The 27,631-nt window shown below is 47.3% G+C and overlaps 1 protein-coding gene across 1 annotated transcript; it reads left to right on the forward strand.

Moving 5' to 3' along the window:
- The first annotated feature begins 797 nt into the window (after positions 1–797).
- On the forward strand, positions 798–27,631 carry LOC142583502 (membrane metallo-endopeptidase-like 1). Its single transcript, XM_075693989.1, has 6 exons — positions 798–926; positions 1,240–1,404; positions 19,238–20,449; positions 24,702–25,001; positions 25,946–26,214; positions 27,148–27,631. The coding sequence occupies exons 1-6, from the start codon at positions 798–800 to the stop codon at positions 27,614–27,616; spliced, it is 2,544 nt and encodes an 847-aa protein (XP_075550104.1). The 3' UTR covers positions 27,617–27,631.

Consider the following 27,631-nt stretch of genomic DNA (forward strand, 5'->3'; position numbering starts at 1 on the left):
CTGGTGGCCTCGTGAAGGGCCCTGGCCAACGTATGCCTCTGATTTGACTTTGAGCCGCTTTCGTCGAGAAGGTGCTTCAGCATACCCCAGGATTTGCCGTTGCGCATCTGTCCGTCGATGGATTCGCAGAGCTCGTCCCACTGCTGCTGGCATAGCGCCTTGCAGTGGTCATCGATGACCTTGTTGAGCTCCGAGATCTTTTTTCGGAGTCTGCGAACACGCGTGGTCCTGCCGACTAGGAAACGCCGAAACTACGCCTGTATTTACCAAAACTCTTACACTATATAACGTTGTTCGTAAGAGAAAGTTCCAGTCAGTTCTGATGCTGGACATATTATTAGCGAAGGCCGCCAGCCGATAGCAAAGAGCGCGTACGAACGGGAAGCTTTGTAAATTCGGCCCCTGGGGTTCTTGATCAAATTTATTTTCTCCGGAGGATTGTGAGTTGGGTGCAAGCACCAGCTGACCATGCACCCACTCGGATTATAAGCGCGATCTGGTGGACCAGGTGAAGGGGACGGCTCGGTGCCAAGGCTTTCTGAACTAAGGTACCACTCCCACCATAGGACAACAACTGTCTGCTCAATAGAAGTTTATTCATCGTCATCAATGCGATGTCTCCTGGTCCCGTGCTTCGAGACTGAAGGCTTGGCTGTGCACCTGCCAGCAAGGTGGAGAAGAAGGAAGAACAGGGTATCCTCTGCTCGTGGCCTCGCGCGCTGTCGAGTGCATATGTTCCTCGAATCGCGATTATTGCTGCAATTCCTGCTCATCCCGGTCGGCCCCTGAAAACCATCATGGCTCGCTGCCCGGAACATGGTGAGCACAGGAATACAAGTCACGAAACCAGCGAACTGAGTCTCCGTTACCGCCCGAATGCATATGAATCCTACGGGTCTTTCTACAATACCTTGTCAGCATCCGGGGTGAGTCACAAACGGCGCTTGCTGCAACAATTCGTAACAGCTATAGTGTAAGTTCGCTCCGAGAGAGAGTCATTTCCGAGGGCAATCGCATTCTCCTCGGTGATGTGGTACGTTCACTCTTCTCTATACATCGGTAAGCCCAGCGTACAAGAATGGTACGTGAACGCGTATGCTTCACCTATGAGCGCGACGACTCGAAAATTGATCTAGCTATATCATGTATAGCGGTTTCGGTTTTGAAACCAGTGTCACTCGCCCTGAGGGGGCGCTGCCGCAGCTGTTCGTGCTTATATAAGCGACTTCTCGCCTTCAGAGTAATCGTAATCAGCCTCGGCATCTGCCGGTGTCCGAGATCTTCCGTTTGGCCACCGTCTCTGCGTGCCCCTGCGTTCCTCCCGGTGCCCGCCGCTTGCTCCATGGCGGCTGCGCCGGCTTAACATCCGGCGACCAGGAAAATTGGCTTGCATCGCAGCTAAATGTAAGCGTAGGACTGCAATATTTCCTTCTGCTGCGAATCCTACCTTCTGCCACCACCTGCCATCTCTATTTCTTCACTTTTTCCTCGGAAGCCGTCCCGTGCCGTTCTTTTGCTTGACGCTACTACGACGACGTTACTACGGCGTCATACACGCTCCAGCTCCTGCCTCCTGCTTCTCCGCCATGATTGCGGCCATACCTCCACCGCTTTTTTTTTTTTTTTTTTTGCAGTGTCTCGGCATACCTGTTATTCCCTGGAATAAATGGCGATGCGTCTTGCAGGTTTGCATCGACGCCGCCGCCAGGGACGCCATGCCGGAGCATAAGCAAGCGTTGCTCCTGAACGCCTTGTGTGCGGAGGATATCGGCGTCTACTTTGGGGCATTTTATCAGACCACGGAGTAAGGACCGGACACAGGCTGACATCGATGGATGAACCGGCGACGCCCAGTTGACGTATACGTGGAGACGCTGGTAGTTTGACAAATGCTTTTCGGCGGAAGATGATGAAATCTATTCGCACCTGCAATTCAAGCGAGGACTTCAGAGTCCTGGTAATTCTGCGGTGGACTTTCTACAAGATATTCAAAGGTTGGCGAACTTTTGCAAATTCGGGGCAGCATAGGACCTCATGATGGACCCAATCCTCTGTGGGTTGCTCTCGCAGCAATTACGCCGCCGATTCATTCAAATGAGCAGCGACTTCACTGTGAAAAAAAAAAAGCCATGGAAGTTGCTAAAGAAGAGGAGCGGACGGATAAACTCGTGAAGCAAATTAGCCTTCTGCAGGTAGATGCCGTAACCGAGCGTCGAGAGCCACCACATGGTGGACACGATGAGCGTCGTCCTCCGCAAGATGGCGGGCGGCCTCCCCGACCAGGGGCTCTATTCTCGACACGCGTGGCGGCTGCACGACGGCCATTATCCGCCATGTTCACTATTAGGTTTATAAATATCACGTGTTTTAAAATTTGTGCCGGGAAGCGGAAGTTTTGCAAAATACAATTTTGCGTTTTCATCAAGATGACGAAACGTGACATGGAGCTGCAAACTTTATTGCCTAAAACATTTTTCTGGTCCTTGGAAGCTATATTTCTACGTTATCGTTTAAATATAAAGTGATGGGCAGCGCGCAGAAACCAGTGCAGTGCGTTTAAAATTTCGCGAATATGTTGTGGCGATCCAAGATAGCCTCCATATCAGCTTGCTGATTGGCTGAGGGAATATGGCATGAGGAGGGAATATGGAATGAGGAGCGTCAGAGGAAATGTCGTTTCCTAAACATCAATTGCACTTTGCGTGACGTTGCGCTTTATTTGAAGTAATATGGGTTGAACATTATACACTCCTTCTGCGAATTTGTTTCACTTTGCTGCGTTCGTATCGTAATCCAGAATTATTCTTTAGGTCATCGGAGGTTATGCCAACGCAAGTTTACTCACGCGGTGCGGTTAAGCAGCGAAGTGAACAAGAGATAGCAGCGCTTGCGTCGGACATGCGGGTACCTGTGGCGCGCGCACCGCTATCGGTAATATTCGGCCGTTCCTCAGCCTCCCGAGTCGGGCTGAGTCATTTGCGTTTCGCGAGATAGCGATAACGCGGCCCAAGATGTGCGCTCACCGCCACTGCTAGGTCGCATATGTTGTCTCAAGGTAGAAAATAAGCGTGTTGGCGCCAATATACGATGACTCATTCCGTTTCCCGGACACGCGCATCCTAATAAAGCAGACGACGGAAGCGAGAAGCGTTTCCTACGAAGTCATCGTACGCTTCGACGAAAATAGCACGTTGGGCTTGTTGGTATATCATGATGGAGGCTAAAGGCGTATAGCGCATCAGAAACGGGCAAAAGAGCACAGACGACACATGCCTGTACCGCGAATTCTCAACGGGCATTTATTGCGGGATCACAGCATACGTATATATCCTCCCGCATGCATTAGAACGCTTGCTCCGAGTAACCTGACAGCGCCTCAGGCGGCAGAATGGTAAATCTGCGTTAAAGAATCATGTCAAGCGCAGAAATTCCACCGCTTTTCGTGATGAGATGGATGGATGGGTTCACGCGATGACACACTCGGTGCACTGGACGAAAACAATACACGTGATAATAATAAAACACAGGAGCGCAAATTGAGAATGGCTTATCTGATAACCACTAAGACGAGCGGCCAGTTGATCGATAGTGAATAGGCAGTTTTGTTGCAATTGATAGGGGTACGAAGAGGCTGTAGCTCTTCGAGAACGCGGGCGCCGAATCTCAAAAGGCTTGTATCCCCCCCCCCAAATATAGCCATTTAAAGCGAAGCTTTCTGTCTCGCTGATTTCTCCGTGAGCGCCGAAAACTCACTGCATGAACGTCAACTTGCACATTTGCGTAGAACACCAGTTTACATTCGCAGGTCCGCGCCAGCGTCGGCCGGTCGTTGCCTGATAACGGCGCGAAGGAGAAGGAGCATGTGACGCAGGAGCACAGCAAATGGATCGAGAGTTTCATGCTAAATCGCTACTCGTTGAAACTGAAGACTCTACAGAGACCCACGACGCAACACCATTCCTGCATCGGCCTCAAAGTTTGCATGCAGGCTGTGTCACGTTGCGATGGCAGAACCTCTGACCGTTTGTCATAAAGCGGTCACAGGGCAATACTGTGCAAGTGTAGAGTCGTCCGTGAAAGGGCGTGTACGCGTAATCTACGGCTACATTATCTAAAATAAAGGCTGTGCAACTTAACGAAATTTGTCTTCGTTCAACTTCAACCTAAAAAAAAAAGTGCAATCCTAAACAAGCAATCAAATCACATATGCATAGCACCGCGGGTCACTCAGCATTTCTTAGGTGTCTTTAAAAGCCGAAATGTAATTTTGTCGCTGCAGTTTTCGTAATCTGAAATGCCGATTTTCACAGAATAATGCAAGCTTGCGAAATGGCGGTAATGGGCGCATGTTTGAGGATATCCAGACACAGACTTGACGTCCTTAATCTGGGTTCGCCTCAGTTTACGCGTCCACTTGCGCATTGACGTGAAGTTACCTGGTCGCGTTATGCTTCGCTGCCACACACTTCTTTTTTTTTTTTTGATAGGTGACGTGTACACTCAGAGTGCTTTTTCTGGGGCTTGGTAAACGACAACAGTAAAGGTTGAAATTTGTCTCAAACTGTCGATGTTCAAAGACCTGTTTGACTGAAGGGCTTCAAGTAAGGTGCATTAGTTTGAACAACGCCATAGTTCCGTTATTTTCGCAAGCGCACCTTACAGGAAGACGTCCGAAGTCATTTATTTCCTCATGCAGATGGCACGTGGTGCAGCACGCCCTTGCCTCTTTGCTAAGGGTTTGTAAAATCGCAATTAAACCGAACATAGACTGATGTGCACGACCAATTTAAAACTCCCGAATGCCATCGCGTTGTCTCATTGGCGATGATGGTCTGCTGCTTTAAATTTGAGGTCGTGGGTGAAACCCGAACATTCCGGCCGGTTTTATTTTAATGCAAACTACAGGAACGTGTATCTTTACGTTCTAACGAACGTTAAGAAATTCTAGATGATCAAAATTATTCCGTGCCCTCAACTGCGGCACGGAGCAAAGTGAGCAAAGTGAGCTCCGAGAACAAACAGCACGTACGAAGCTACGAGCCGCTAACGCAATTAAACTGCCCCCAATGCAGATCACTCAAGTAGGGGTGGTCGATTAAATTTTTAATCGATTCACGATTACTGTCGGTTTAGCTTATAATCGAGTAATCGCTTTCGATGCGGGCTGTTTGATCGATTAAGCGATCAAAAATAATCTCTCCCCTATGTACACACACCTAAAATGTCATTACTAGAGCTTTTTCGCCCAAATCATTTGAGGTTTCTTTTGACTTGCCTGGACCTTTTCACTTGAAATTTTATTGTGGCTGACAGCTTACATCAGTGTTGGCGCGGACGTGCACGGCGTTTAATTCACTTTCGTTTTCTGCAAATCCCGACAATAGGAGGACAAGCGCATTAGAAGCACTAGTGGCGGCTGCCTCAACCGCATTTTCTCACTACAGCATTGTTTTAAACTTACACTGTAAGCACTATGCACATACACAATATATTTAAATATACACACAGGACAAATTTACATAGCATTTTGAAAGAGACGGAAGTAGGCAATTAACAATTGTTTCTAAAGGTATAGATAGCCTATTCCTAGAGAATCAGTGTGTTACTTTAAGTTCACCTCGCTTCAAATTGCTTCGTGGACTTTTTTGACCCTGAAAAAAGCCCTATAGAATTCAGTGACCTCTTCGACAAAGTCCTCTATAAACGGTGTGTGAAATGCACGTGAATGATTTGTATCGATATTGCTTCTCTTTCCAGTAAACAATGCTAACAACTCAATCTTTATAGCGTTTTTTTTTTTTTTTTAGGGATGGAAACATTGTTACTCGCATGCAGAGGTCATAAATATATACAGTGTCCCAGTGAACTATCATTCACCAAGATTTTCAAAAGAGCAGTGCGTTACTCGAATAAAATCTAGTGCATATTTTTTCTAGTACAGCAGAGTAGCTGCTAGTAACTTTTTTGTTACTGAGATTTAATTAGGTAATTGTAATTAATTATACAGCTTGCGACGTACTATCCTAATTATCAGTGACAATGAGGCGTTTGTAGGCACAGCCAAGGGACATCTAACTGCGGCATTTTCAGTGACGTACTAGCTGCGTATTAATTTTTACGTTTGATAAATAAACACTGCGAAATATGGAGAATACCACTTGATTGCGCTCCCACCCGCATCATAAAGGAGTGCCCTCGAGCATGCTCCCTCTGAGTTGGCCAGGACGAAATAAAGGAGATAAAGAAAAACGGGATCGAGCTATATGTGCCTTATCTGCCACGCCCCTGCCGAAGTAACACCTCGCGTTTGGTGTTAGCGACAAGCTGTGATAGCTGCACTCTTAGCGTAGATAATGTGGACAGATGGTTTTATTTTTTGCCACGAAACCTATCGCCATAAAAACGAATTGACAACGTCAGTGCAAATGTTTAAAGGTGCGTTTTGTTTCGTCCTAGTCGCCACGTCTTTCTCTAATGAGCAGAAGGAAAATATGATCCTTGCCTTCGGAGCTGGAAACGGCAACAAGAGCAAGGCCGCAAATATATATCAGTCATGGAAGTGTGGTGGTCAACCAAACGCATCGACTATCATCAGAAATTATGGAAACCTGAGACAAACCTCCAGCTTCAAACCTCCAGCCAACTTTCGCAGAAACGCCCAGATAAATTTGCATAATGCACACTATTGAAATGATTCCAATCCACACTAGGTAAAGCGCAATCGGCACCAGTACCAGAGGCCGTTCAATGTGTGGTGCGGAATTTACGCCGTTGCTGTAATCGGTCCCATCTTCGATCACACACTGACTGGAGAGCGTTACGTGGACGAAATCCTTGAAGGAGTGGTGGATGAGTTTCTCAGCAAAGTCCCGCTGTCACGTCCTCCACTTCTGTGGTATCAGCAAGATGGGGTGCCAGCACACAGCAGCAGCTGAGAACGAAACTGGCTGGATGGGGCCTTTCATGCACAATAGATCGGAAGGCACGGGCCGGTAAATCGGCCGTCTGTGTCACCTGACCTCTCTCTACTCGATTTCTTTCTTTGGGGTTATGTGAAAGACCGTGGTTAGATGATCGAGGTGGACGTAAGATTAGCTCAAGGCAAGGATAACGGATGTCTGCCGTAGAATTTCAGCGTCGGTCATTAAGAAAGCCATTGAATATTTGATAAAGCGGATTCAGTACTGCGTATCTGCAGGAGACCTATTCGAACACGTCGTTTAGGCAGCAGCTGGTGTTCAATGGGGATTACGAATGCATAAAGGCGCACTGAAATCTGATGTTTTCCTTTTTTGTTTGTGTGTGTGCAGGCATCCCGATGGCCAATTCGGCTCATTTAGAAGTGATCTATTTTCTTTCTTGAACGCATCGGTTTTGTCTTTTTTCTACACGTGGGGCGCGGTTCTTGGTCTGTGTCTCGCTTTTATTTTTTTGCCACGAACCTGTTTTTGCAGCACGCATGCACTTTCATGAAAAACAAAACCGTCACTTTAGCTTTCGTCTGGATCAAGTTTCTCGCACGAAATATAGCTGCGCGCGCACTTCGATGCGGTGCAAGCGGAGCACCCTATTGCATTGCTTTTCGCGCTTCGTGTGTGATGAGAGCGGCGCTTCGGCCGCGTTATCTATGGGCTTTTGTTATCAATGTGATCAGTCGGCCTTGATAGACGGATCAGTGTGACGTACAAATGTGAGGAAAGAATATCTTCGAAGCCGCGAAACCTGCTGTTGGCGCTCCTTCCGTACCATTATCAAGGTGATGCGCTGTCTCTTCGGGTTTGCGACAGGCAAAGCAGTTACTTCCAATCAGCTTATTTGAAGGCACTGCTTTATGGATGCGGGTGGGAGCGCAGTCACGTGGTATTTTTCATTTTTCGTGGGGGTTTCTTTGCCAGTCGGAAGAAATTGTGCGCAGTCAGTACGTCACTGAAAACATCAGTTAGATGTCATTTGGGAGTGTCTACAAATGTCCCATCGACTCTTTGATAATTAGGATAGTATACTTCTCCAGTTAGATAATTAATTGCAATTACCGAAATAAACCTCAGTAACAAAATATTACTACTGGCTGGAGTAATGCTGCTGCTCTCTTTTTTTTTTTTTCAGTCTTGGTGCGTGGTAGTTGGAGCACCCTTTATAGTTCACCCAGTAACCGAAATGAGTCCAAGCCGGATTCACTCGAAATCAGAATCAACAGCACTCATGCGCAGCAGCGCTTATACTCGGACTCACAGGAAAAGAAAAACACGAGAGGGGCTGCAGTTTCTCCGGAAAGGCGAAGCACTATTAGTGATAACCAAGTATACGACTATTACACAAAAGGAATATTACACCACCGAGAGACGCCAGATTCTTAGTGGTGTGAGAGGACTCGGGCTGTGAAACTGAACTGTCTCCTACGGTGTGGTCTTGCATTCTCCGACAGGTGACATTATATACAGGATGTCCCACGTAACTTGAGCCAAGATTTTAAAAATGAAAGGCGCGTCGGAAGCGAATTGAACCGAACGCATACTATTCGCACTGGAGGTAATTTTTGTTTTCCCTGTAAGTCAGTAATTTTAATTACCCAACTTTTTAATTATTGGCTGAGGACCCCAAGTATGACACGCTGATTTGTAGAGCAACTTCAGAAGCCACCGATCGAGTTATTTCCTGTACGATACGTCTCAGTACATTTTTCCGGTTTGCAAAGAAAGCCCGCGAAAGCGATGGAGCAGCTACGATGGAGCGCCGAAAGTGCTATTTTGAAGATTCTATTAATGGTGTCCTGCTGTAGGACTGGCTCTGACACTCCACGGTTAACGTTCTATAAAGATTCAGAACTTGAAAATTCAAACTCTAGTCTGTGAGAACTACTCTCTCTAATAGGTCACTCGAATGCAAACATTTCAAGGGTGCCTTGACTGTCTTGTGGTGCGACGACCGTATACACTGTAAAATAATTTACACGCTAAAAAGTGAAAAAGGGTATAAATGTGTCTACAACTCACACCCTTAGGGTGTTATCTATATAATGGACGCCCTAAGGGTGTGAGTTATAGACACATTTACACCCTTTTTCACTTTTTAGGGTGTAAATTATTTTACGGTGTAGTTGGCGCTCCATGCCTGTCTGCTCCGAAAACGGCTGGTCGTCAAGACGCGCGAGCGCGGTCTCGAGTGACTGCCTGTGTGTGCTATTATCGGACACAACGGCAAATGACGTGTTGGATAGTTTCCTCGCTGCCGCAGTGGCCCCACGCAGCACTGTCTTCCCTCCTGATGCGGAAAACAAAGGGTTTTGTAAAAGCGACACCAAACCACAGTCCGCAAAGAACCGTTGTCTCGGGTCGGGGTAGTCCAGGCGGAGGGCGAAGCTGAAGACGGGGGTCCAGTCGATGCAGACATGTGGGTCTGTTGTGTATTGCTGCATGGAAGAGTGGGATATCTGCGCTAAGAGCAATTATGGCGCTTAACGCAAATATATGTGCACGTGCGCACTGTTAACTCGAGTCGATGGCGCGAGAGTAGGTAATGGCCGTGCGCTGTCGGTGTCAGCAAAAAAAAAAAAAAAAAGACACGAGAAAACAAACAAAAACATTCATCTTCTAATGGCACACATGCTTTCAATCGGAAACGGATACTTGTACGGCCGTGACTAGCCTACAAAAAACACCAATTTTTGGCGCAGGATCACTTGTTGGAATAGTTCTGTGTTTTTCATAATCTCTCGCTTCTACCTAAAAATAATAGGAAAAAAAATTCTTAGTGTGTTCCGCAGACGCGTTTTTGAAACATCTTCAGCATTTTTTAGGCTACTGTGGAGAGTTCTTCAGTGTGGCAATGTATTTCATTGTGCAAGTTTTAAATCTTCAAGGCAGAAGTCGCGATTTATGAAACATACTGAGTGCCGGATACTGAAAAAAATTATGCGTCTGAATGGCTACAGACAACTTCCTGTCTTTGTTTTCGCAGCTCTGTCAGAGGCAGTATCATGCTGTTACAGTGAAAATTAGTGCGCGTTGTCTAAAAAAAAAGATCTTATGAGATGGCACGCATATCCTTGGTCCCTAAAGGAGTACTGACACAACATTTTGAAGTGGGGATAGCGCGCGACATCGCTTTGTGTGGGAACACACACACCGTCTGCAGAGTATCAACGGCGAATATAGTGTACAACATAAGTAATTATTAAAGTACGTGCGCGCAGCCAACCGCAAAACGCAGCACCTCTCAACATCGACATCGAGGATTGTAAACAACCGAGAAAACGCGTCGTCACGAATTTTCGTTCGCTGCCATGCTGTTTGCATTTGCCCTTCTCAGTTGTTTCTTGTAGTGGGACGCTCTCCGTGTCGCTGCAACTGCAGATTTAAGCGGCAGTTTTTGTCGTGTCCGCATATTTCCCGCACAATCAGCTTGACTGCGCTGCACTGACCATTGAACGTGGCCGATGCGAGGGTCTTGAGGTTCGTCCTCGCGGTCGCCGGCCGCGATATCCGAGTCGCTGCTTTCTAGTGCGTCGAATAGAAAGTTATTGGCCACGTCTAATACGGCGGCGACTGCTTCCTGCAGGAAATCGTCGCCACTGGACGACGAAAACTAGGACGACGTCGAAAACGACGATGATGGTGGCGAGGACATCGCAAAGCACATGCAGGCGTAGCAGATGATCTAGCAACACGAAGCTCGCGCGCAAGTGTGCGCGCTGGCTTTAGCATCATAGCGTACGTACGTCGGAGGTTATTGCGGCCACGTACCCAGATGTGCTTACATTCCTTCTCTGGCTCATCTCGTTGCTCTCTGAAACCGAAACTTGGGCTGGTCGCTGCAAACAAGACTCCAAATAATTAGCTGTCAAGCTCTGAAGTAAATGAGGTTTCGTGCCGTGATTACTGGGTCACTGGCCACTTATTAAAGCAGAAAAAAACAGATCGAAATTTTTTGTGTCGGTGCTCCTTTAAAACCTGACCTCGTCATGAGACTTCGAAACCCAAGGAACGTGATGGTTGCCATCAGGACCTGCAATGGTGTCACCTATCACCGGTGCCTCAGTCACGTGTTAAGTTTGAGTCGCAGTGGAGCGTCATCCTTTGTGCTGCCTCAGGTCTCACTTTCCCATCATATAACAGAACGATGCAACAGTGAGTGGAACAATAACAGAGTGATGACGGAACAATAAATGTTCCTCTCATATTCACGCATTGTTCCGCTACCTTCCTATAGTAACAATTTTACACGGCTTTAATTTCAATATCTATGTTTACTTTAGGCTTACTGTAACTACTGTATATTACAGTTTTGTGAGCGCTCTGTGCCTTGTTTCTTCGTTTGAAATCTTGCTTGGCCTTGGATGTCACTTTGTATGTCACCTTGAAAAAAAATTTGAATGTGTGAATACATCCCCCCGCTATAATGCTGCTCGAGCGATATGGGACTGCGTAATAAACCAATAAAAGGCTGTTCCGGTGATTGAATCCTCCTGTTTCTCTTTTCAAGAAGGCACAAATGCACGTGCGATGAGGCTAAATTTAGTCAAAATGTCACGAAGGCTAATAACCAAAGCGGGCCAAGCAACAATATTACAAACATGCGCCGCCTGAAAATATACACACGCTTCAAGCGTTGAGTTGGTACGTACTATGCTGAAAATGCATTCCTATAACAAACCTGGTTCCTGGTTCGCTAAATTCATATAGTTCTATTGATCGTCTAGTCGTATGCCCCCCGTCATATGCAACATTTTTCGCCTCGTGTCACCCTTGCTTCACCTGTTAATAATATTCTCGAGCTTATTGTGTCCTTCTGGGTTTTGCCTCATTCCGTTGGTGTGAGATAGATATCATCTAAGTGGTGTTGGCTTCATGATCTATCTCGATAGCGATTTTCTTGTAAGGATAAGACCATGTAGCGTGCAGTTGTGCCTTGTCCCTATGCTGTATTATGTCTGACTAGCGACATTTTCAAGCTTAGTAGAGAAAACAGTAAAAAAAGCAAAACAAAGCACCACTTACTGCATTGAACATTCATTTGTGGAGTACTAATTTTTCATGTGCCAAGAAATTGAAAATTGGGGGGTGTTTAAATGATGTCATGCCACGCAAAAACCGTTTAGTATTTAACGAGAGTGCAGACATCTCATTTGCTTGAATCAGCTATCGAATTTCGTGCTTGACCTTTTCTTTTTCCGAAGCTCTACACAAAGCCGTCATACAGTTCGCATTGCGGGCAAAGGCGAATCCTGACGAAACTTTTAACAAATTCATATTGAAAATGCTTATTGTACCCAGAAGACGTATTCTGGCGACTTGTTTCTAGCGCAGCATGGGTTAGAACAAGTGCTGAGATCCAAAGACAAAAAGCTGTTAGACTGACACTATCCGCTTTCAAAAGCACAAAGCAAGTTCGTCTTGCTTGTGGTTAGGTAATCACTGTTATTTGACCTACAAGGGGATGGTTATTCGGCGGAAAAACATAGTAGTAGCGCTTACATTGTCTGATGAAGGACCGTACCCTGACAGTCCATGTCTCGACCGCACGAGAGTGGAGTCACGTTATGTACCTTTGAACAAAAAACACCAACAGCGCGAAAGCTTGTAATGCTCGCCTTCGCGCACTGCAGTTAAGTATCGCACGTTTAATTAAAAGAAAGGGGAAATGAAGTAGCATTGAGCTCGTTGATCACCTCAAAAGGGGACTACTTCCAGGAACGCCGAACGCAGATACCTTTACCTGCCGCAACAATAAATAAATAAATAAATAAATAAATAAATAAATAAACTGTGTTTACTTCGAACGATACAGTTACGGTGTGTTAATGTAATGAGACGCTGCGCAAAACAAATGGGAAGAAAACAGGAGACAGGAAAGAGTGCACAGTACCTAATACCACCATTATTTTGGGGGGGGGAGGAAGGGGGTGGCACTTGTACTTTGGGTGCACTTCTAACGCTACGGCGTGCGCGAAAGATCTCCGTTTTCTTAACAATAGGCTATCAACCAACCACCCAAAATTCTCTTTCTGCATGTCTATTTGCGCCAATCCAAGAGGAAACCCATTTTCAACGTCTCTATGCCACCGTATCTGCAGTGGCAGACACCAAGCTGTTTTCTGAAAACGACACGCTCTGCCCCATTTGCTCGTAAAAAATTATCGGCACTCACTCGTAGTCAGACAGAAATGCGCCCATATTGCAAACTTGCGTGTGTATTGCGCCTGGCTTGAGCAGAAGTAATAATAATGATGATGATGATGATTATGATGATCAGTTTCGCCCAAGAGGCAAATCATTGATTGTGACAGCAAATTATTTCACAGCTGTGCAAAGTAAGGTTGGGCGTTTCATCAGCTGCATAAACTGCTGTAAACATTCGCTTACTAACTCAATTAACCAGTACGCTGTCACAAGCGCACAATCACGCGCGAACGCACCTCACTCGGTGAGCGCGGACAGTTGTCAAAACGCTGGCGTGAGGGGAGAGCGGCAGCAGCAGCGAACGAATTGTCCTTCGTGCTGCTTCTAGATTCAACGCGAACTAAGCTGCGCGAACACATCGCACCCGAAGACGCCAGGGGTGCTTTAACGTCTATTCCAAACTGTTTCTATTCTGTTCCTGCAAACACGATTGCCCAACTGCACTTGCCTGTCACGCAACGTAAGGAAAAGCGCGAAAGGTACTCATTTGATACGACGTACACACACTGATTATACATAATGTGACCGAACGACAGGAAAATATTTTTTTATATTCTACGCCTTTGTAGCATCAGCCCTCCGCAACTGGTCAAAAGTTTTTGGGCTACGCCCACTTCACATGTCTGTCACCTGACATCTAGAAACCGCGAAAGCTCACCGCGTCAAAGTGGCGTGTACGTATTAAAGGGACACTAAAGGCAAATATTAAGTGAAGTTATAGCAATAGATTAGTGCTCGATAATCTCTAAGGCGTCAATATCATCGCGAACAGAGCCTTAGTAATCGAGATATTGATGTAAATGGAGGACAGGGTTAAAGACTCCCCCGGGACATTCAAGCACATGCCCAATGATGAAAGCACTCCTCGGTTAAATTATGTCACTAGTACTCGACCGTTCGTTGCAAAAAACATCCTTGTATTATAAGACGAAATAAAATGCTACTTGTCTAGTTCTATTTCATTTCTCTTTTCGACAAAAGAAAGCTCATTGAAATTATCCTTGACAACGACGCGGGCGGTCTAACCGTTTCATTTTCGCTCGACTCCACACAGACCACGCTTTCGCGTTTTACTGATTTCGTTATCGCGTATTGTTGCGTTGGTGTGGCTGGCTCGCGAAACTCGCATAAACAGCAAGTAGCAGAGAATTCAGCTTCCATGTCATGTCGCGAGATGCCAGAACGGTCTACGCCACTTGACCTTTAAAACGCAGCTGCAGTGGCTAATCCACCGCTCTGTCCTGGCTCGGTATCGCCGTCTGTCGGGCGCCGTTTTACTCACCGGCGGTTGCAAATGGTGGTGATGGCGTATGCAACGTCACCACTCCCCCGGTTGGGAGGCGCGAGATTTGAATTTCTCGAAAAGGTTATTCGGACTCTTCAAGCGTAATTTTCTCATAAACTCTTTTCTTGGCACGAAGCAAGCGTTGCGAGTTCTCTGTAATGGTATTTAAACAGTCCACGTTGACTTAGTACTTGCCTTCAGTGCCCCTTTAAAGATGCATTATTATGCCGATCAAAACTGAATTTTTTTTTCGAATAGCCGGAGAGTATCTTGTTTCGAAATGACAAGCAGATAGGCGTCCGCCAATCGCTCAGGCACTGGATAGTCGGAGCTGCCGGAGAGAATGTATTAGTTTGCCTATAATAAACATTTTCCTGTGGCAGTATATCGTTATCGAGCCCGTTCGGCACGTAAATGAAATCACTGTGCCAAATTTTCTTCGCTGAGGATTTGTTTCAGCTGCATTGTTGCATTTCCGTTGCACGGCGCCGCGATTTCCTGCCAGACACCGAATGCTAAGCAAGAAGCAGGCCAACCGGAGACGCCGGCACCAACCTCCCCACCTTACCGCTTCCACTTCTGCGTGCTCCTCGCCTTTGGTCAGCCAATCAGATAAGAAATATGTCAAGTAAGGTGATGCTATTCGCTTTGAAAGCAAACAAGAGTGACCTCCTATAAAAGAAGAGGGCGTCTCGTTGGCCTTCTCAAACAACGCTGCGAGTCGCAACCCGCTGCTTGCGTTTGCGGTTACGTGAATTTGACGTCAGGAGATTGGAATAAAAACAGATTGGAATAGTTTTACGTTACAGGGCCCCAGCCGCTATAGGGCCCTGTTAGGATTGGGGGCTCAATCCCATCGCTCGTAACCCGTTGTCAAGATTGGAGTCCGGCATGAATTACAAGGTAGCTGGCCCATGCCGTCGTCCAACTTATCCACGCTGAGGACGTTGATGAAGGGAAGGACTGCTTCTCATCGAGAACGAGGAATATGGGTTTATGTACAGTATCTACATGCAGGTCACCAGTCTAGCATGACTGCGAGAGAAAAGTACATCAGTCTAACATGACTGCTTGAGAAAGTGCACTGAGCAGCCGCACAACAGCGGTTTATAAACACATGGTCCTCCCCCGATACCCAGGTGACGGAAACGGCCGTCCAGTCATTGTAAAGAAGTCGCCTCTCTGCGGGACGGTTTACACTCACACACACTTCCTTGCGCGAGATTCACGGTCCGGAGCCGACGTCAGACGGACTTCGTAGAACTCGGAGCTTGTGTCAGGAAAGGTGCCTTTTATTCCCCGAGCTGACCCCTGCAGCGCGGCCGGGTGCCCATTGTCTTGCGTCTTGGACGGGGCGTGGGAAGGAGCCTCGAACTACGTTCCCGCGAGCACTCCCCCGCTCGCGGCAGACCAGGGCGGCGGTAGCAGCTCAGTAACAATAGTTGGTCCGCCGAGCGCATTCAGTCACAACGGCGACGAGGCTAGAGCGGAACGGTGGCGTTCCAAGAGAAGTTGCCGCCGCTGTCGCAACTGGCTGGCAAAACTTGCACCTCAGCTGGGCCGTTCTTAACAGCCCCAGTCGGCGCGTCTAGACTTTGTACCCAGCGCATGTCACTTTCAAGGTCGGGACCGCGCTCAGCCGCGCCATAAGAAGCCACCGCAGGAGTAATACGTTGGCCATTTTCCCTGCGGCCTTGTGCGCGATGGAAGACGATAATAGCCTCCCCGCCTTCGTCCCATGCGCGCACGAGATCGAGCCACCATTCTCTGCTCACCCTCGCACGCTTTCACTTTCACCCAAAGCATACGGCGCGCGACTACGATGTTATTGCACTTGGACTTTATATGAAACATCACGTCTACGACGATGGCGGAAATGCGCCCTGGAGTGTCCATATAATAACGCAACATGGCTATCGCAATAATAAAACGCTATGTACGGGAAACAACGCTGCCATAAGCTCGAAGCTTGTTTCCCCACAGTGCGACTTAGCTTGTGGGGAAACAAACTTGTATATTTTATTAGTATCTTTAAGCGTTCTGGCGCGACAGCATTTAAAAACCTGGAATTAAGTTCGTCGTATCCGACCAACTGTCCGGCCAGTGTTTTTTTGCGCTACGAAGACATTGCAAAAGTCACATTGCGCGATGAAGTATTCCCGACAAGGCAGAGGTCCGCGAAGTATTGTCAAGTGGTGACGTGTTCGCGCAGCTAAGCAATTATGTGGCTCACAGCAGGCCCTGCCACAATTGACTCGATGTAGTTCACCGGTTGTGGCTTCACTCAAAGCTTCCGAGCACAACCTTTGCGTATAACGTGCGAGATTTTCGCGCACTTAAGAGGCACGCATGATTTTAGTTATACTTACAAACTGTTAAAGAATAAAACGGCATCTCTTATTAGATGATACGAAGCTGCTGTAACACGGGGAGTCTCTGTTCCTTTTTAGTTCATTCCTCCACGCGTTCTATAGATCACAACTTTTCCCTTCGAACTTTTTCTACACTGATAATATTCAAAAAGTTCGCATTGTCGGCACAATGCGTTATCAAGTAAACACGCTTGGAAAGGGCTCGATTTGGCGATGTCCTTTGCGTCAAAATTTTTCCTAATAGTAAATATTTCAAAATACCAACTACCTTATTTTTCTAAATACAAAGCCAAACATTTTATAATGCGCTGCAACTTGAGATAAAGTGGCGCGCGCATCTGCGTTGAATGCTTGAATGTCACTCCGTAAAACCATTTGGTCAGCTGCTTCTTGCAGAATCTCACATCTTATACGTCAGGGCGCGAATATACATCACAGCTGCATATTTGAGTCTATTTCTAACGTGGTCTACGAGCCCTTTCGCACCAATTCAACGACGGACGAATATTTTGCCCCTGTAGAGCTGCTTCACAGCATAATGGCCAAACAAAAGTGCCCCAGGAAAGAAATTCAGCCATCACAATAAAACCAAACTGTACCTACATAAACAGAGAGACCTACAGTATGTGCCACTAGAGTGCAATTAGCGGATGAGTTTTCACTGCGCTACGATTGGCCTTCTAAAAACCGCCCCATGCATTTTAAACGTGCCTAAAAAAGTCCTCCCAGGAAAAATATGCAGCCAGTGGAATAAAACTACACTCGAAATATAGCGTGAGACCGTTGTCCGAATTCAGTGCTAAAAGTACAAATCACGTGAGCAGTACAAGTACAAATCTAAAGTACAAATCGCGAAAAACGAGGCATTGCTCAACGACCGGTTTGTAAAAAAAAAAAAAAAAAGAATGCTTCCCATAGAGTTACGCGCACCGCATCACCCCGAGGTCGGCCTCGCCGCAGTAGCGATGTCCCGAATTCCTGGACTTGCGGCCGTGCAACAGCTACACAAAAAAAGTTTCAACTATAAAGCAAGAAAGACTCAAGAGAGCAATTACTGTACCGAGCAGTTCTCCGTTTGCAATCATATTCGATGTTTTTTAACACATTTTTGCTTATTGCTACACATATCTGTTTATCTATTAAATAAATTATTCGTATTTATTTATTTATTTATTTATTTATTTATTTATTTATTTATTTATTTATTTATTTATTTATTTATTTATTCGTATTTAACATAAAATCTACGCTGTTCTTTCTTTTCACGCACTGGCTGTGTTATTCTCAACACTTCAAAGTTCTGTGATAAACTATCAAAAGTTCATCTCTTTTCGAGTATTTTAACCAATCAATAAAGATGCTTTATTACCATCCGTCGTACATACGTCATCTTGAATACGACGGTTACGACGGTTTTCGTTAGACCACCGGCCAAGTCCAAGCAGCATTGTGCTTGTTGAGTACTTTACAATATAGGGAGACAACCTGAGAACGCCGAGTGCCAATGGCTTCCGTCATGCCGCTGAATAGTTAAGGCGAATACCTCGAGCAATGTGACCATGTACTATCCTTGACGAGTGGTATTTCTTTTTCTAAGTCTAATGACGTCCGATAATATAGAAGTGAAAACCTAGTGACGGAGATACTTTAGAATAGGTGGCAGTCTCGAATCTCTTGCATCGTCTCGCATCTCGCAATATGTCACATCGCATTTTTCTGTAACACCAAATTGACGCCTAGCTATGGCCCAATACTATGCAGTGTTGGCCAGGTGGAAACGTTCTGAACCTACCCTCATACTATTCTATACTTTGACTGAAAATGCAGAGGCTCGTTCATACGAGTCAGAAGCAACCAGTAAACCACATAACGTGGCAAACAAACAAGAAAAGATGGTCATGCGCGTAGCTTGATAATCTTCCAGACCGAGAACTTAAGTTTCTTTAAATGGATTTCTCTGTGAACCGGACCTGTACCATCACAACGTGTAATTTGCAGGGGAGCTGCTCCGAGAGAAACTGACTCCGAGAGCCTGTCCGAACAGTATCTCAAGAAATTTCAGCTGATGTATACAGGCGAAACAATCTGGATCCACACTGACCGCAGAAATTGGACAGTCCTGAGGGCAGACAAGTTACTGTGAAAAACATCGCACACCAAACCAAGGACAGGAAACGACGAAGACGGCGCTCCTTTCCGTCGTTTCCTTCCATTGTCTCGGTGTGCGCTGTAATTCACGGTAACACGGAACACCAACCAGCCTGGTCTGGAACCCTGTAGCAGACAAGGGCGGGGATTTCGCAATGATTATTCGTATCTTTATAGCGAGTTTTCAACGCCAACCATTCACTCACCACCTGAACTGCGGTGACATAACTTATTCTAAGCTATCTTACTCGCAGACACCAGACGGCGTGTCGGAGAGCTTGTCCGATCCGGTAGGCAACCACGTCGCGACGGCCGACGGCTCGAGCAGCAGCAACGCGAAGTTGGCCGTGGTGGCCGTCGCGGTGGCGCTCTTCATCGTGTTCGTGGTGCTCCTCATGCGCTACGGGTATCCCTCGGCCGAAAAGAAGGACGTGCCCGCAAGCGGCATCTGCGACCGGGAGTCGTGCCTCGAGTACTCGCAGCTCCTGCGCGCCTCGCTCGCCGACTCGGTGAACCCGTGCCACAACTTCTACGCTTTCGTCTGCCACGGCGCCCGGTACCCAGGTGGCACGGACGCCAGCATTCTGTCGCTGACGCGCGCAAGGCTGATCGACGCCGTGCTCGAGGAGTGGCTGCGCGACAACCACACACTACGGGACACGCGAGTGCCCGGCAAGTCGCTCTGGGCCGGAAAGTTGCTGCAGATGTGCGTAGGCCAGCACGAATCGGGAGCGGACAGCTCTCTCGCGGAACTGCAGCGATTCATGCTCGAGAGGAACCTCACGTGGCCTCACGCGAACGACAGCGTTGGTCTTGCGAATCGGGACACGTTGGGCACCCTAGTCCAGTTGTCTCTCTTCTGGAACGTGGACGTGTGGTTTTCCCTGCGCGTTCTCGAAGTAAGCGCGTCCACGGGAAGGCCCACGTTTCGATTTGGCAGGAGCGAGAGCTACCTCGAGTGGGAAGAAAAGCGCAAGGCATTCCTCAAGAAGAACGCCTACAACCGCCTCCTGGAGACGTACATCAGTGCCTTCGGTGTGAGCGAGGCGGGTCATGTAAAGAACATCGCGGATAGACTTCGCGCGCTCGAGGAAGAAATCTCTGGCATACTGGCAACGTCGTCGACTCGGGTTCGACACAGTGGCCATCGTGTCCTGAAAGTAAGTGAGATGCAGCCGAACGGCTCCAGTGCCCACGCTTTTGACTGGGCAGCGTTTATAGCCGAGGCCTTCGGCGCCGGGACAAGCGAATTCGCCAACGATGCCGTGGTGGTAAAAAATTCTAGCCTCCTCAACGGCGTCAACACGCTCCTGCAGTTGAATGCCTATAAGGCAAACATTTACGCCCTGGTAATCAGCTGGAGCGTCGCAAGGGACCTCGGAAGCTTCGTGCATGCCGGCCTTAGCCAGGCGTACGGCATGACCGACAGAAATGTCGCCGAACGCTGCATCCTTCGACTCGATCAGGTCAGTGCGTTTGTCAAGAATTGAACACCCGGTTGCCCTGATATAGTGGTATACCAAGATGATATATACCAATGTCTGTTAGCGTAATGAAAAGGAACTGTTTAGAAAATAATGCCAATGCTTACCTTCAAGACCTATCGAAGAGGTTACACATAAACGGCTTAAACCTGAATACAAACAAGATTAAATTTACTATTTCTGAATCGGCAGGCTGGAAAAATTGTGAAGCTATAACCTTAGCATTTGAATGCTGCTTATTGAAACAGGTCAGTGAGCAAGAATGTTTAGACGTGTGGTTTCAAGACCTTTTTTGGAATACACATATTAAGTTGGCATCTGATCTAACTCGAATTACGGGCAGTAGCTATAAAATACACAAACTAGTAGTACTGTTATGGCTAAAACAAGTGTTGTATTACTCGATTTGTTATTGCATTGTTAGCTACGCACTCCTAGTTAGGGGAACACCCCGTCAAATAACTATAGGAAACTAATTCTTCAAAGGAAAATAATGTGTATGATTCTAAACTCGCAGTGCGAATCCACGAGACCTACGAAAGTAGCCACTCTTTGCAAGATACAAGATGCTCAAGGCAGATCGGGTACATATATATATATATATATATACAGTGAACTCTCACTTGAGTGAACTTCAAGGGACCGAAGGAAATAGTTCACTTAACTGAAAGTTCACTAAACTGAATATTCACTAGACCAACATAAGGCATGGCATACAGAGTCAAAAGTTTGAAGTACAATTCATGGAGCAAAAGACATGGCATCCATAGTATTAGAAATGTGTGAAATGGAATTTGTACATATCAACACGTACAAGGTTCATAACAGTTATAATGCTGCCTTTCTCACTTAGAAAAATATTTGTAATCTTCTTCTGCACTTGTACTTTTAAAGCACAGGAAGTAACAAAACTGTCCAAAGAGTCAATGTTTTTGTACACTTCTTCTGGCACAGCTTGCTGTTGAGACACAAAGTCTCTCAACTTTCCAATGTACCCTACAACCTCAGCTAGAGTTATAGGGCTTGAAACTGGCTCGGCTGTTGCCTCTTCTTCGTCGCACTTATCTTCAGGACGAACACTGGAAACAATCTCCAGATCCGTCTGTCCAGCACAGGTAATCAGTGCACTGTCACACTGTGCATAGTCTTCAAACAAAGTATTGCTATCGACCTCCAGCTGATGACAAAAATAAGCCTTGCTCCTCTGAGCAAGTTCGTTCAACTGAAATATTGACTGTTACGAAATTCGTTTAAGTAAAACATTTTTGCATAGAATCTATAAGAAAACTGCCGGGGATTTTTAAAAAGTTCGTTATTCTGAAATATTCGATAAATCGACGTTCGTACAACTGAGAGTTTACTATATATATATATATATATATATATATATATATATATATATATATATATATATATATAATGTCATACCGTAAGAAGCCACCAGCAAAGACACTAAGAACAGCATGAGGGAAATTGAACTTGAACTTATTAACTGAATTAAAGAAGTGATAATGGAAATGAAAGTAGATGAAAATCAACTGGTCGCACCTGGGATATACGAACCCATGTATTACGCCTGCGATGCTCTCACCAATCGAGCTACCGCAGCGCTGTATCCCATTCACTTTCTTGGGTATTTATGTTTGTCTACGAGAACTAACCCTGCGAGTGTTGGCTGTATATATATTGCAAGATTCGTCGGACGATCTCGCCGCTGCCACCATTTGTTAGTTATCGGACGATCTACGAGCTGTAGGCCGATCTCACCGCTGCCATTCAGATGTAAGATTTGGCAGTCGTAGCTGTAGGAAGGAGCTTGACTCTTCGTCGGGACTTAGGAGAGCAGTATTTATTTACATGTTATTTACAGTTGAACATAAGATACATCGACAGTATAGCGTGACTCCCAAATGGAGCCCGCAAGACGAGCATACAGCAAACGAGCACACAGCTCACGAGTACATTTCGAGCACGACAACGAGCACACTCTAGCGGCCGACAATCGCTGCTTATAAGTGCTCCGCTCGACGTCATAGTTCGACGTCATTGTAGATGACCCGCCCTTTTGTAGGAGGCGGGCTCTCGACTTGGGGGAGGATGAGGGCTCACACACACGCACACACACACACGCACACACACACACATAGGTGCAATGGTCCGGAGCCGACGTCAGAGGGGCTTCGTAGAACTCTGAGCCGTCCCGGGTAGCGCGCCCGGGTAGCACATTGTCTTGCGTCTTGGTCGGCGCGTAGGAAAGAGCCCCCGTCGGCGTTCCCGCGGCAACTCCCCCACTCATAGCAGAACAGGGCGGCGTTGTCGTGTTGCGGAGCCGTCCCGGGTGGCGCGCCCGGGTGGCACATTGTGTGGTGTCTCGAAAAAGCGCATGGGGAGGTTCCGCCAATTACCTCCCCTCGAGAACTTTCCTGAGCTGAATCCTCGCCACGTGGCTGCCGGTTATCCGCAGTTCTGTGAAGTGCGCCACCGTCCCGGTTTGATCGGAACACGTGCAGCGGGCTGAAATAGCTGCAGGCCGATCCTAACAATATATATATATATATATATATATATATATATATATATATATATATATATATATATATATATATATATATATATATATATATGCGTGTGTGAATACAAACTGCAGAGAATGGTATATATAGGTGTGTGTGCGTGCACACATACATTTTTTTTTGTAAATTCGTTCAATCCTGTATGATTTGCGCAGTTTGTTTACTGTATTCATCATACCTAACGAAATTTTGGTTGTACGCCATTGTTGCATTGTTGATCATCGTTTTCTTATGCAATGTATTTGACGCATATATTTCTAATTAGTGTTGCATTTCGTGGAGAGATGACGATACTTTCTTGTATATAGCTGAATTTTCTCGTGTTTGTGTAATGATGTACACGAGCTTTGCCTATCTTTGATGTCAGCTCTATCTAGTACTTAGCACGTTTATTGAGCTCTTGTTCTGGGCACATATAGCATTGATCAGTGCGACGTGTGTACAGTTGCATGAACTGATCTGAAAATATACAGGTATTTTGATGTCACATGCACTGTATACACGGGGCCGGGGCCGATTCATGCAATATATTGCCAGCGACTTCCGCTTATGCTTTGTCCGAGAATTAAACAAAGGAAAATTTTACAAGAATGAAGCAGAACATGCGTTCCGCCTTTAAAAAAGAAAAAAAAGATACATTTTCAATGCCTGTCTCATCCATACGTCATCTAGGTTATTTTGGCGCGAAGCTCTTAGGCGCCCGTTCCTGCGTTTAGCGTCGGCGTATCTCGGCGTCCCTCGGTGCAACTGAGCGAACAAGCACAGCGAAGGGTGAAAGCGAGAACGCGGAATGCAGTGGGGGATGAAAGACGGCGATAGCGAAGAGAGCGCGAGGAGGAAAGCGGAGGAGGAGGGTATGGCGAAAGCGTGGGAAGAAAAAGCGTAGTGCCGCGCAAGTGTTCCGCGGCGACGATCGTAAGGAGATGGCGCCAGAGTAGGGCGCGGCGTCTGTTTACCAATGACGCCATCCATAAGGCATGCAGCGAGGGCGTCCACCGATACCATGTATGGAAACAAAGCGCTGCATGAGCGCAGGTCTGTCTGCGGCGGCTGCTGTGCATCGTGCCTAGACGCGTCACCTACGCGCTGCCTCTCGCGATTTTCCGATTAGCGAGGCAGTCGCGCCACACGTACTTCTGCGCGTTTGCAACGTGCCGAACGAGACACTCTCTGCGCCAGCTAATATGTCGCGAAATGAAAATACGTATAGAGCTGCGCTCAAATTTCGTGTTAAGGAGCATCGTAATCGTCGGTGACCTTTGTTTTTTTTTACATCGCAAGGATAATTCAGCCTTACTGGTTTCTAGCAACAATTACTGTTTGTTACTGTTTTCCAGACGAATATTCTGTTAAATACACAGAAACAGTGTTGACGAGCAAGGTTTTCGCAAGACATGTACGATCGGCATGACCTGCAACAACAGGTCACATTAATCAACTTTTGCGCAATATGTCTATAGGTGCGAGTCGATCTTCGCCGAGGCTTGAGTTCTCGAACTCTGCATGCAGTACGTTTCTGCTGCCACCTACGCTTGCAGCGATCGACCACAGTTCGCGTTTCGGCTTGTGCCTATAGCGCGTAAATGCTGAGTCTTAGGTTTAACGACCTTGCTGGAGGTATAGCCGGATCTGCGATTGACCACCTGGCTGATGGCGCGCAGCTGACCAAGCCAGCGCTGACGCTGCCCCTGTTCCGGAGGACACTTTCGGACGAGCTGCTGCTGCGGGTGCGCAGGGTGTTCCACGCGGTGCAGGATGCCGCCATCGAAGCCCTGGACGGGAACCTCTGGATGGACAGTGGCACCAAGCGCAAGGCTCTGTTCAGCGCCCGCCGGATCGCGCTTTTGACGAGACTACCACGTGCGTCGGACCTGGGCGACGACGAAGCCGAGCTGCCACGTCTGGACGACGACCAGAGCTTCTTCGAGGCGTGGAGAACTGCTGTGGAGCACATGCAGGCGGTGAGATGCGGCCTCTGCGCTGTGCTTGTCGCGATAGAGGTCGACGTCCTCTCCGTTTACGCCAGTGGACTCCGAGAATATTAGGCCGGAATCATGCAAACATTACATTCTTTCCTGCGCTTCTACGAATCAAGATTGCCTGAAGTTATGTTGAAAAAGCCATTTAAAGGAAAATTGCAGAGATAAATAATTTGAGCTTTATAAAAAAATTTACCTTCTACGCTGCCAAAAAGTAAGAAAAAAAAACACCGTGAGATGAGGTTTGATAAGCGAGAAGACTGATGGTTGGTGGCACCGTCTCGAAATTCCCAGACCAACTTACCGTGACGTCGTAGGTTTTGATGGCATCTGCTCAGGCCTAGTTATTTTATCGGTAATAATAGACTACATATTGCATTCCGAAAAAAAAAGGTCATGAGACTTAATTTAGCAAGTTTCAAGGATTTACTGAGCCAGAACGGCCCAAATACGAGAAAATACTTCCAAATCCTTCACGTCACACTGACGCACCGGCGCCAGGGTCCCAACGCGAAATATAAAAAGAAACAAAGAAACTTGACCTTGTTTTTCTCTTGAAGGAATTCACTGCTTACCGCGAAATGAACGAAAATATGGTTTACAGAATACCCATCAGCCTAAACTGATATGGTTATCTTTAATGTCCCTTTGTTTAAGGAAGGAAGGGTGGTTCACAAAAAAAAACGCAATAAATGCCGCGTAATACGTGCCAGCCAGAAATGCACGTCTCCGGCAGCGAACGTACGAGTATGCACGTTTCACTTATTTGAAAGGCGCGAAACCTGCAGAGTTTGATCCTGCTGCTGACAAAATGGCTGTGTCGTCCGGCGCTTCCCACCGTACCGCGTATACTTGCCGCCGCTGTTCTTGTGTCATCAGATCTCCCCTTTCGTTGGCGCGCGTCCACTCGGCGACGACGCGTGCAGCACTTGCTGGCGCCGCGCAAGGGCAGCCCCGCGGAACTGTCGTTCCTGAGCACGAGGCCCACGTTCGAGGAGGCGCACGGTCGCGTGGTGCTGCACCCGGCGTCCCTGTGGCCGCCGCTGTTCGCTCTCGACCTGCCGGTGGCCGTGCTGTTCGCCGGCATTGGACAGCTGCTGGCGCACGAGCTCATGTACGGCTTCCACTCGGCGCTCAGCCTTGACATGGCCGACGACCTCAATGGCTCGGATCAGTGGCGCCCAGAGACCATCGGGTAAGCGTCGTGGACTTTGACATTGCGCGAACCCGAGGCACGCACGGACAAAGAGGCTGGCGTAGCAGATAACTCTGTTGTTTGGAATGGGATATGGCAACAGCTCATTCAACTGCCTTCACGCATCTGCATACCAGATGCATTTCACTGAAGACTCTGAAAACAGTGCGGTAGTTTCTTTTTTCGGCGACACAGTATTCGCGCCGCCGGACGTTAGAAGTTGTGCAGCAGCAACTGATCAACTCTTTAATACATGCAGACTAAAAGACTAAAGCTCCTTAATTATGTATCTTCAGAAATCAGTGTTATAAGAACATGTGGAAATTGCAGAATCGAAACTAGCCACGGCTCACGCCATTTCATCTTCGATTGCAGCGCACGGGCACATATTATCGAAACACCGCTAAAGTCCACAGGGCCAACAATTGATGTCTATTTTATTTACGTTCTAATGCTGAACACAAGTGTACAGCAACACTGCTTTGTTTTGTTTTCATATATTTTGTTCTTGTCTTCTGACACATGATCTGTACCACTATGCTATGACCACTAGCGTTGGGGCTAGCAGTATGTGAAATAAATAAATAAATAAATAAATAAATAAATCCACCTGGTTAAGCCCGAAGCTGTAAAGGCAATTCGTCCCACTCCTCCGCGAACCATGAGGAATTTTTCTCAACAGCTGAGCTCCCTTTGTGAGAAACGCACCCGTTTGGGCTTCCTTTGTACTTTCGGGCAATACTCTGAGTAGATAACAATTTTTCCCTGTTAATGATCCACCATCTTGTGGGCTTCCTTAGAACTGATTTGCCAACCAAAGCGTATTGTATAGCGTACAGGCAACCCCTTTGTACACGAGAGCGCGCGTACAAGGGCTACGCTGCAAACGTACCGGCGGCCTTCGCGTGCATCTCGCGACCCCTGGTGGCGCAGGGAGTACAAGGGGCGTGTGGCCTGTTACCTGCGCTCCTACGGGAACTACGGGACGCGCCACGCCCACAGGCAGGCGACGGCGACAGACAGCGCAGACGCCGAGCGCTTCAGCGACTTCGCCTCGGCTCCCGTGCTGTACGCCGCGTTCGGCAAACGCTCGAAGGGCGGCGCCTCGTCAGCCGCGGACATGCGCCTTCCGGGCCTGGAGGCTGCGGACGCCCGCAAGTTGTTCTTCCTCGCGTACTGCTTAACGCTGTGCTCTGCAGGCGACGAAGGCGACAACTGGGACGAAGTGGGCGCCAGGGCACGCCACGAGCTACGTACGCCCGGAACAGCGGTGCAACGTGCCCCTCATGCACATGGAGGAGTTCGCCAGCGCCTTCAGCTGTGCTCGCGACGACGAGATGAACCCGCACAAGAAGTGCTCGTTCTGGTGAAGGCGTTCAATTCCGCCATGCCTCTCTCGTGATCTGCCTCTTCGTCA

This window comes from Dermacentor variabilis, chromosome 5 (assembly GCF_050947875.1).
Source record: "Dermacentor variabilis isolate Ectoservices chromosome 5, ASM5094787v1, whole genome shotgun sequence".
In the NCBI taxonomy this organism is placed as follows: Eukaryota; Metazoa; Arthropoda; class Arachnida; order Ixodida; family Ixodidae; genus Dermacentor; species Dermacentor variabilis.